General features: G+C 27.2%; 1 protein-coding gene across 1 annotated transcript; it reads right to left on the reverse strand.

Moving 5' to 3' along the window:
• Positions 1–579: 579 nt before the first annotated feature.
• On the reverse strand, positions 580–7,672 carry LOC145843863 (high mobility group protein B2-like). The gene is made up of 4 exons (XM_082951116.1): positions 7,495–7,672; positions 3,932–4,107; positions 1,607–1,781; positions 580–821 (listed from the first exon to the last, which is right to left on the reverse strand). Exons 1-4 carry the CDS (start codon positions 7,642–7,644, stop codon positions 720–722), a joined length of 603 nt encoding a protein of 200 aa, XP_082807242.1. The 5' UTR covers positions 7,645–7,672; the 3' UTR covers positions 580–719.
• Between the last annotated feature and the right edge of the window lie 4,902 nt (positions 7,673–12,574).

The raw sequence follows: 12,574 nt of genomic DNA on the forward strand, positions 1-12,574 counted from the left end.
CCACACTAAAACTATTTGTGGATTTAGATTGCTAACAAGCAACTCCAAATGTGCTTCACCATACAAGCCCTGGAAAAGATGTTAAAAGGTATCCGTGGTGTGCGACTCGATAACAGAAAGGGTTTTTTCGTGCACCAGGTCCTAGGACCAATTATTTTGAGTGACTTTTTTTGTCTTTCAATAAAGTTTAAATAATTTATTTGAGCGAGTTTCAATTTTAAACACTTGCGTTCTGCAAAATTAATGGAATTTATGCTTTACTAATTACGCGGGTTTGTCTGCTAATAGGTTTTCACTCAATTAAAACAATAAATTGAAATCCAGAAAATTTGCAAACGAACCACTAACAGTCGTGTAGCTTTAATACAAAAAGAGAGTACGCGAGATAGAAGAAAAACGAAACAGTTTTGAAAGCGTCGGTTTATTGGTTTCGTAACAATTTATATAAAGAAAAACTTCAGATTCAATTTCAAAATCAAAACGACAAAACAAAAAATGTGGCGATCTGAAAAACTTTCCAAAGAAAAAATGACATTCTATACTAAAAAAAAACACATTTTTTCACAAGCGTCCCGCAACGATAAAACTCGCAAGCGTCAATTTAAAAAGCGGCACAAACCTAAATTCGTCAAAATCTAAACGCGCGCGCGAAATGTAAAACAAGAGAAACTTCAGTGTGAAACGAGTGGAGCTTCTGCTGCTGTGTGGAATGCACCGTGTTAGTCGCTGTCGCTGTCCTCCGCCTCCTCGTCCTGCATCTTGGCGCGCTTCGCCGCCGGCTGGCTGGCCGCTGCCTGCTGAGCGCGGTAAGCCTCCATCACCTGTGTTGATAATTGTTTGTTGTAAAAATATGGGAAGAGTCGAAAGCGCTGATTGCCAGCCTGAGATTTTAAAGAAAAATATCCAAAGTAGACTGAGTTTTATTAAAGGACCTGTGTTGATCGACCATGTACAATTCCACTCTAATTTACAGGCAAACTGGACTTATATAAATTTATTTTAACTTTCTCCCTTCTCTTAGATATTGCCCCATTACGAGTTAATGCCTCATTGATAGCCAAAACAGCCTCTAAGTGAAATACCGCCCACTTAAAAAAATCCTGTTCTAGAGGCTGCCCTCATGTATTTCCAAAACTCATACTAGTTAATTTGAAATTACTTCATTCCACTCAAATTTCTTATCCTACTTTCGCTTTCAAAATCCAACTTATTCTACTTTTTATCACAAATTCAACTTATCAAACACTTTTTTCAGTTTGATCTTATCTCATATAGTTTTTACTTTAGCTTTAAGATGCTTTTTATTCAAAATAACTTGTTAATCATTTGTTAATTAACAAACCGGTCAAATTTGGCTGCAACAATAAGTTTATTACGGGAGTGCAGTGCTTATTCACTTATCCGGACACGTTGGGCAAAATTTTTCTGTAAACATGTTTGGATAACCAAGTTTCCGGATAAGTCCAAAAATAATTTTTTGCAAGAATGAAACTGTCCGGATAAGTGAGCGTCCGGATAAGTGAATAAGCACTGTACTAATCTATTCTTAATCTACTTTTTACCACAAACTCTCTACTACCCTGTTTTTACCATAAACCCAACTCACCTTGTTGTACTTCTGCTTCTCGACCTCGCCCTTCTCCTGGTAGCTCTTCTTCAGCTTCTCGTCCACCTCCTGCCACTGCTTGCCCAGCGCCTTCGCCACGTCGCCCACGCTGTAGCCCGGGTTGGCGGCCTTGAGCGAGGCGCGGTGGTCCGCGCAGTACAGGAAGAACGCCGACCTGATCAAAAGTGTTTGTTCATTTTGTTTTCGTTGAATACTCAGTTGCTTTTTGTCTCAACTGTTATAAAACTTCCTTATAATCAGGGTTGCCACTCGTTTTTTCAATTTTTTTTCCAGGTTTTTAAAAGTACACATTTTTGGGTCTATTTTAAGTTTTAAGATAATTTCTATTTAAGAAACTGTGTTAAATAGTATAAAAACATTTAAAAGATACTGTAAAGTTACTTTAATTTTTTTTTTTTAATAAAAAAAAATTTGATGATGACAAAAAATCTTAATTGTATGATAGATTTTTTGTGTCAATTCGTAACTTCACAACTGAAAATGTTAAAATTATTAAAAATTCCAGGTTTTTTGATCAAAATTCCAGGTTTTTCCAGGTAAAGTGGCAACCCTGTTATAAATTGCTAAAACTAAATTTGATTGTAAAACTATTAAAATTTGACCCAAGCTCAAGAGGTTGTTGATAAGATTTTTAGTTCAACATCAAACAATAATAAAATGTGATGTACATCTTAATGATCTGAGCATGTGAAATACGTTTTAGTAGAATTTAAGAATCTGTGAGTTGATTGATTTAATTTATTATTTATTGCAGCGTCATTTTAGTGGTTTACTCTTGAAGGCCTTACCATAGACGCGGCTTGGTTTTGTAATATTCTATTTGCGCTTATTATTACATGGAATGATTTAAGGTTAAATTGACAAAAGAAAAAAATTCTCGGCAAGAATAACGCTGATCTGATTAAAAGTGCTTTCGTTCGAATTTTTCATTTATGAAAATTGCAAGTTAAAATGTTTGCAGGTCACTGGTACCTTAATTATTTTTATAAACGTTTTTTTTTTAATTCAGGCGAAGTTAAGCGCAGTACAAGAAGATTCCGATGGTAAATTTATAATGTTTTTTTTAATGTTTTTGTTTGAATTATTTTGATTCAGTATATTTTTTATTAATCGTCTTAATACTTATTTTCATATTCTTTAGAATTAATACAATTTAGCTTAAAACTACAGGGTTTTTAATTCCACAAATTGTTTTTACAACTTCTAAACAAAGTGAAACATTTTTATAAAACTTTCTCATGACTTGCCACTACAAGCTAAACTTGTTTTTAAAACTATTAAAACAAATTGAGCATAAGAGATTGCTGATGAGATTTTTAAATCAACATCGATCTATTAAGTTATATGCACATCTTCATAATTTATGCATGTGAAATATATTCAACTAAACTTGAAGGGTAATATACTCATTTACTGGAATTTACATTTTATTTTAAATGATTGAATAGTTTTAACATTATTAACAATGTAATTTTCAAGTGATTATAAGTACAGTTAAAGCAATGTTAGCATTATAAAGCAACTAAAAACTAATATATATTAGACCTTCATATTTGTATTTTCTATAAAGACTTTCAAAATAAAAACAGTTACAAAACTTTTATCTGACCATCATACGCAGTTTAAAAATTAAAATAATGTTAAAAATAAATTTAAGCAAATTTTAATACTAAAAAATCACTACAGCCGTTTCATACCAAATACATATGTTTATTTATTTAACAAAATTAAGATTTAAAACATTTCTAAATTGATATGTATTTGAAATAAGACTTATCATATTATGTAGATAGTGTATGTAATAACTCATTGTGGTCACTTTTTATTCAATATATAAAACATATAAAATTTTAAAACTGATAATTATCAGATTAAAATGAAACTTATCGTATAATCAAATACACAACAAAAGCTCACTAAGGCCTCCGCGTCGGGGTCCTTAAATTCATTAGTTTATTTATAATTTTAATTCATATAATCTACTATTATAATAACTATCTTTTATAATAAACACATTTGTTAAGCTGAAATTAAATTTATCTAAATCTAATAAATTTAAAAATAAACGCAGAGGCCTCTTCTGGTGTACGTTGGGTAAAAACACAAAAACTATCACAATGCCGAAACTTATTGTAAAATTTATAAAAACACAACAAAAAGACTCACTGCGGCCTCTTGGGCTCATTCAGGTCTAATAAGACAACAACATGTAATATTTTTCACTCAAATTAATCAAAAACAACAAATACCTATTAAAATTAAGCTAAAATATATAACAATCATCAATAAACGCAAAACACTCACTGCGGCCTCTTGGGCGCGTTGGGGTCCTTCTTCTTCTTCTGCTTCCTCCCCTTCGGCGTGTCGCCTCCGCCGTTCAGCTTCAGGTTGGCCTTGTACACCTGCATCTCCCGCTCGTACCTGATCTTGTCCTTCTCCGTCATGTCGATGAACGGCTTCTTCTCCTCGTCCGACATGTCCTGTGTGTAGGGATAAAAAAAAAATTATGGAGTTGCGTGTGCGAACAATAAAGATAACCATAAAAAACCTCTGTTCAATACATAACAACGAGGTTTTTTAAGACATAGTCTGACATGCCCCGTGTATATTAGACAGTGTTTCATTATAAAACAATTGAGTATTTTTAGTAACTTGACAATTAGGTAATTTATTGCCCTTGGCATAAAGTGGTTAAGTGTAGACGTTATTACTTATGATATAATGTTTAAAATTCTATTCATTTACTATTGTAAAAACAATGTTTCAATTGATATTTTAAGTATGTAACAATGTAGAAATTTTAAGATATAGTCTTAGTAATCCATATAATAGTGGTATTTTTTAATAAAGTTGAGGATTAGCAAGTTTTATATTTAAACAATGGAGCAACTTCTGAATAATTTTTTGATAGTTAGGCGACCAATCATTTATAGTACATGATGGAAAGACATTTCCTGTGTATGAAATTTATATCCAATGTAAAACAATAGATTGTTTTTTATAATAACCTGATAATCAATTAAGCAAGCATTAAAGAAAGATTTCATTTAGCTTACTTATTGCTTTAATATCTGAGAATTTCCAAATTTTATTTAATTGATTTTATGTTTTTAAAACTTATGATAACAATGTTCTAAAATTTATTCTTCAGGAATCTTTTTAGTAGAAAAATTCAGTGTCTGTACACTAAAATTAGTTGTACAAATACAAATTTACAATAAGTTGTAGTGAAGGGTCTCAATTAACTTTGGTATGATTTAGTTTTAGTATTTATATTTCAGCAAAGTATATACTTATTGGTATACAGTAAATTGTTTTGATAAATAGAACAAAATTAGGTACTTCTATTAATAACAAGGTTGCTAAAGGTTTTTGGAAAATATTTTCCAGGTTTTCTTATTTTCTATTAGGTTATTGAAAAAAGATTTATTTTTTATTTTAGTATAAAAGTAGATTAAAGGTAAAAAAATGTATAATTTAGAATAAAGATATTGAAAAATTACCTGCAATGCTACTTTAACTGTGTTTTTTTTATAAGTAAATAAATGAACTATTGTATATGATAGATTATTTAATCTAATCTAAACTTTACAATTATAAATTGCTTAAAATTCTAGGTTTTTTCCAGGTTTTTTAATTATTTTTGATCAAAAACTCCTGGTTTTTCCAGTTTTTTTTTTATTTCTCAAATTTTGGGTTTTTTAAGGATTCCAGATTTTTTGGCAACCCTGTAATTAAATTCAAGCATTGCAACACTACTAAGACTTCTCTAATCATACACAATGTTCCATGAAAATTTTATACATAGAAATAGTATAATTTCTATATTAATTTTAAATGTTATCAAATTGTGGCCGTAGGAGTTTAAACATTTATTTAAACTAAAATTAATTTTAGCCCTGGTTTTAAAGCCAAATACTAAACAATTAAATTTATTCAACTTTTGAGATATAACCAGTTTTGTAAAAAAAAAAGTACAAAAGCATGGAATAAAAAAACATGGTTTAGTCTCTCAGAATTAAAAAATTACTAGAAATCTATCTACTCACAAGTTTTTAGAGCAATTAAGTTTAAATATTCTGGAAAATATTATTTTCAATATTACAACCAACTTATAGAAAGCAGATTTAAGAAAAAATTATGGTTTTGTATATTTTATTTTTTAGTTTTTGTTTATAAAAAAAATTATAAATCAAAAACATGCTTCTTCAAAATGTTTTTTTTTATGAAGAATAGACTAATATAATTTGAAAACAATTGCTCAAAAACTTATTAAGCAATAGATTTTTTGTGAAGTAAACAGGGCTAAAAAAATATTAAGATTAGCATCAGTTTGTCAACCATTGAGTTATAATATATAAAATATATATATATATACCGTAGCATTGGAAATTTGATGTGCTTTGTAATTTTTATACCAGCACAAATCAGTTATACATTAAACTTATTGAAGTTATTCTCAAAATCTATAGATCAGCAATTTCTTAAGGGTTTTTATCAACTGAAGATAGTATTGTGCATTCTAGATTAGAATCTTTTATGCAGTAGAAATTCTCATTCAAGATAGGTTTAGCAAAGTGGATATTACCCCTTTAGTTTGTAATTAAGGCTACAGATAATTACCGTAATTTAGCATGTTAAAATTTGATATTAATATACAATTATTTGTTTTTTTAAACTATATTAAATAACTTTTTATAATTATTGTCCATCCTAATAATGTACTTTTAAATAAGTTAATTTTTTATTATCTTAATATAATGCATTAAGGGCATAAGGAGGTCCACCTTGATTTTTACAAGTTAATCCAATTCTATAGAGTTTTATCTGGGCTATCAAAAATTTTTAACCGCTTGAAAATATTTCAAGTATTTTTTGAGATATGAGCGATCAAAGTAGGTGACCTCAATAGGTTACTAATAAAAGACACAAACTAAAAACGCAAAAAAGACTATTTCACTAAAAATCTTTCTCCTCCATCATTTTTTAAGCAATCATCTCCTTCAAATTTTAACAGTAGTAAAAGTAAAAGTAAAAAAAATTCAAAATAACCATTTTTTTTTTAAACTTTTGTTTTTTAATATTTTTAAAATCGCAACTTTCAAAGCCTTTTAAACTATAAAAGGAACGTTTGCTGAAAGTTTGAGGTCTCTATCTAAAAAAATTAAGGATAATATAAATTTTTAGTGATTTTTAAATTTCAGAGAAAATTGACTCCAAAAAATTTGCGGCCCATATTTTTGTATCAACTTTTCATAAAAATTACATATTCTCATAAGTTTAATATTCTTTTTTATTCTATAAAAACTGGTTTGAAGTTTGTACTTCAGCTTTCATAAAAGATCCAATGTTATTTTTACAAAAAAATAGTTAACTCATCTTGATTTGTATATATAGGGGTATTAAGTCAAGTTCATTGTTCTTTTATTTGATATTAAAACTTTATCTTAAACAATTAATATTATACTCTTTAACATACAGCTTTAAACTTTCCAAGTTATTTCTTGTATCACACATAAATAATAGATATAGGAGTTAAATAAGGAGTTAATCTTCACAGAGTCTTTATAACAATAAGGCTATTGAGTTATAAAATAAAATATAAAAATTAACTATATATATAAATTTAGTTGTTGTCTAATAAGATTAATAAAACTAAGATATAAAATTACCAAATAGTAAAAATATAAATATATCATATTTATGGAAAATATTAAAAATTTAAATTACCATCTGGCAAAACGTAGTTTACTTAAACAAGTTTATAAATTTTTATTACACTGCTCTATATTTTTCAATCTTAATTAGTTTTTAAATTTATCATTTCAAGAACACTACTTTATTGACACACAACAATTCAAACCAACCCTCCAGCGGGAAGCGCATCTCTTGCTGAACTCCAGGAACACGACATTCTGATCCGGGTGCTTGGTCTTGTGCTCCTCCCTGCAGGTCTGAACAAAGTACGCGTATCCAGTCATCCTGCCCCTGGGCTTGTTTGGGTCTTTTTTTGGCATTTTATTAGTTTAAAATTAGTTTTCAAAAGTGCTTTAAATTTATTTAAATTTGATGACAGTTAATTTTAAAATTTATTCTTATAAAAACAAGGATTATAAAACTTTTTTTTTAATCTTGATTTAGAAAATAAAGATGCTTTGCATATACTTTACAATCAAGTTTAAAAAAATTCTATTAAGTTTTCAGATTGGGCTGCAAAATAGTGTATAAAAACTTAAATTGGCATTTAAGTTGTTCAGTCAGTTTATATTTCTTAGCTTTAGCAAGTCTTTGTTTTTATTTTTTCCAATGTATGTTATCACACAAAGGAAACTTTATTATTTGTAGTTACAGATACCACAGGGTTGTCAAAGCTAAATGCCAGTCTGAGTAATTTAAAACTAACCTTACATCAAACTAGCCTGAATCAGTTAGAGTTTAATAATAATAAAATTTCAAGTTCAAGTCAACAGCTGAGAAACTACTGTAATGGGCATAAAGGGGTTGACTTTGCTTTTTAAAAGTTGATCTTATTATGTAGAAGTTTGTCTTAACTATCTCAGACCTTTTGCTACACAAAAAAATTTAAGTTAACTTAAAAACTAAGGTTCTATTTGGTAAATGTAAACTAAAATGATTAAAAAAAATATCTGACAATTTATCTTTTTAAATAATTATTTTTAAAGTTTACAGCAAGTTCATTACTCCAAATAATTACACTTATTTTAAAGGGTTGCCACTTTTAAAATCAAAAAAAAAACTATCCTGGTTGACCTCAAACTGTCCTAAGTCTTCTTGAGTTTTTTAAAATCTTTAAAAAAAAAAACTCATCAAATTTTATAAAAATCAAGTTCTTCAACAAAATAGATTGAAGAACCGTGTTTTTTTATGAAAAGAAATTTAATAATACAAAAAGTTTATTTTTATAATCAACTTTTTGTATATTATCAAAATTTCCTTACTTTACATGTGAAAATAGTTAAAAATTACAGGTTTATCCAGAATTTTTTCCAAATTTATTTATTTCCAGATTTTCCCTTAAATTGTCAAGTTCAAGGTTTTTCTAGGATTCTAGGTTTTTAAGCAACCCTGAAAAATAAGTATATTTAAACTTTTCTTGATGGTAATTTTTTTTTACTTATATGATAGATATTTTCTTATACCAAAATTCCACTTATTAACATGTAAAAATTGTTAGAAACAACAAGTTTTTCCAGGTTTTTTAGCAATTTTTAGTCAAAAGGCCAGGTTTGTACAGGTTTTTTAAAAAAAATCTCAAATACCTATTTTTTTGGCCATAAATCAAAGTTCAATTCAATTATTCCAGGATTCCTGGTTTTGTGGTCACCCTAAAACAAGCATTAGTTATGTTAAGAAAAGAATCTAACAAGCCTGATCTAACTCAAGCTAATTTTTAAATTTTAAGCCAGCTTGAGTTCAACCCTGATTAAATTTTGTGTTTTCTTTAACTTTAACATTTTATTATCTAATACAGTATCTACTGTGTTTTTTTTTCCAGTGTAGTAGAAAACTTTCAAAATGAAGAATTTTTTACAACCTAGGTTTAAAAATCTAGCCTTTTTTTAATGTCAAGACATTGTCTTCATGATCTAGCTTCAGTGAGCTGCTGAAAAAAGGCAACAGAAGTGAGAAGAAAGTAAAAAAAAAACATTTATTTATAGGTTTAAACTCATGTTTTAAATTAATAATTACAGTTGTACAATACATAACACTGTAATGCAAAAGAAGCTTTTTTTTACTCTTTGAGCAGGTACAACTAAAAGTTGTTTTACTGAGTGACTTAAGAATGTTCAGAAAATTTTTTAAACATTCACATGTCATACACAATGTATTGAATTAATTTTTCTTAAAAATTATTAGTTGTGCTGACTAAGCTAAAAATTAAGCAGATAGTTTCATTGTGATAATTTGAACAATGTTAGATTAAAACTGAGGATATATCGGTTAACTTTATGAGAGATTAATCTAATTTTTAATTATCTAGTCTAGATTTATCTACAATGTTCAATTTAGCCTCAGGCAATTTTCAAAATATAGGTAGTTTAAAACTGTTCATGCTTTTTGAATAAAACAAAAAACTTAATTACAAGACTTCTTTTTTTATATTTCAAAGTGAAAAAACAAGAACACTTGTTGAATTTTCATATTTGATTGGGCTAACTAAAGAAAAAAGTTGTAAAAACCTCTTTAATCTAGAAATGTTATATTTAGACACATTTTGAAGACTAACTAACTACCATTGTCAGTTTTAAGTTCAATCAAAATTTTTAATTCAGGGTTGCCACAGGTCAAGCTGAAAAAAATTCCTTACTTTTCAAATCAAATTCTTAATAAAAATCAATTCAAATATACATAACCAAAGACTGGAAATTATAAAAACTTTTAGTCTTATTTTTAGTGTTATTACAACAGTTCTTTTGCTGGATTCCATAATTTAAATTTAATTAGACCCTTAAAAAAGATAAATTGCAAAAGCAAAACTTTTTAGAAAATATTATTGGCAAAATGCAATTTTTAATGATGATAAACTTTCATATTGAAAGCATGTTTATATCAAATTCCTGACTTTTTGTCATAAACCCCAATTTTTCCTGATTCTTATCTTTTTTTTTTTTTTGATTTTGTGGCAACCCTGTTGATTACATATTCTGATTTAGATATTTGTTTCTCATTTTTTAATGATGATAACAACACTTTATCAAGCACTAATGTTATTACTAGTTTACTTTACTGACATTTTGACTTTTTCTTAGAATTGTCATTTTTTTTTATTTTTATTTGTCTTTATTCCAAATAAGCTATTTAAATACTACTATAAATATATTTGGTAGTTCCCTAGGATGATGTTGCACCAATATCAAATTGAGAATATATTATATTCGATGTCATCATATTAATTATGGTTAAAAAAGACACCAAATATAATATATTTTCAATTTGATATTGGTGCAACATCATCCTAGGAAATTACCATATATTTTATGACCTGCCACAACTTTTTAGTCAAAATGATATTTTTTTAGAAAAATTTGAAATATCATTATGGTAAATTAATTTTCAACAAAAATATTTTTTTTTTAATTACAACAACTTCACACTAAATAAATAGTATTATAAAAATTAAATATGGGTACAAAAATTGTGCAGCAATCTGTTTTTATTCATAACCTAAAACAGCTGTTCAAGTGAAAAACTTTAGTTGGTTTAAATATTGATTTTAACAAGCTTTTTAGCATGAAAATTAACTAAAACTTATCAAAAACTTTGCACTTTTTACAAATAATAAAATTGAAACATAAAATTTATAAAAATAAGTTATAATAAACAACAAATTAATTTCACATAAAGTTTTAGATTATTATTATAAATAAATTAAAGTTAACTAGATGTAATCTAAAACAAGAAACCATACCATTGCACAAAATCTAGCTTGCAATTTTACCATTTTTACAACTTTTTAGAATTTTCACTTTTTATCAGAAGGCTGAGAACTAGCAAAATTTGTATTGAAACTTTCACTGATCAATAGCTACTTACAGCAAACCAGTTCAATCCAGCAACTTGTATTGAGCTGAAGACAAGACAAAGTGAAGGCTTTTGATTGGCCTATATTAGTCAGATGATTAATACAGCGCGAAATTTTAATTTAAGTAGGTGCAACACAGCCTTACTATGAGAACTCAAAATCTAACTTGTGTATGCTTTTCAATTGCAGTTGCAAACTTATATGAATCGGATATGCACAGTTTTTAATACTTTTGAACTATATTGCTAATTTACTACTAATACAAACATAATTCTAAGTTGGATAAAGTCTAAAGTTAAATTCAACGTATTTAAGTTATAACTCATTGAAAATAAATTGTATTTTATTTTACCATACAAGCTTATAAACTTTTAATACTCAAAATAAATTAATACATAAATTATTTTTGGATAATTTTTTGAAAATTATAAGTATGACAAATTGTACATTTATATTATACCTAGAATTAAAATTGTGCTGGTTTTATAATGACAAACCACTATTTTTAAACAAGATAATATAAGTAATAAAGAATTTTAAAACGTTAGAAATGGTCAATAATCAATTTTTTCTGGTCTAGTCAGTTGACAAGGACTAAAACCTTTTTATTCTACTTTTAAACCCCAAACTTATGTTGAAAAACGTTATTCATTTTAATACTTCCAGTTTTATTTACTACTTTAAAACTAAAAATTTACAAATAGAAAACAAAAATAAAAACAAATTATATAGTAATCTTCCTTTATTCTACCAACATATGTTTCTGTGTGTCAACGAATCAACACACTTCAACTGGGTTCTGTAAAAAAAAAATAATTACTGTAATGAGAGAATAGAAGCATAGAATAAAGTAGGTGTATGTATGTTTTCATTAAAATAAGATATATTCTACAGATAATAGTTATTAATAGGTGAAATACTTAGTATTAAATCCGACTGTTATAAAACTATATGATATTTGTGATTATTAAGTCTAAAATAAGTAAAGTAAGCTAAGTTACACAACAAAACATAATATAAACAAACAACTCACGTTAATAGGAAAGATAACTAATTCATAATTTACTTTTGTTAACTAACGAAAAAATACATTCGTTACAACTAATAATTACGTCACGATGTAAATGAGGTTATTTAAACTATTTAATTTGTATTGTAAAGAACATTAATTTTGTTTTTATGTAATCTATTTTGAACAAAAATAAAACATTAACCATTAGTTAGTAAATCAGTAAAATTTCATAAAACTTAACGACGCTGAAGGCAATAAAAGTCACAGAAACTCGATGTAACATGTATATTATATATTGAATGTTTGTGATGATTGAATCAAAGATAGGTTTGTGATAATTTTACAAATAGAGAACATAAATAAGTTTACATTCATTTCAAACAAACTTTAA

This window comes from Thalia democratica, chromosome 9, assembly GCF_965202585.1.
Source record: "Thalia democratica chromosome 9, ktThaDemo2.hap1.1, whole genome shotgun sequence".
In the NCBI taxonomy this organism is placed as follows: Eukaryota; Metazoa; Chordata; class Thaliacea; order Salpida; family Salpidae; genus Thalia; species Thalia democratica.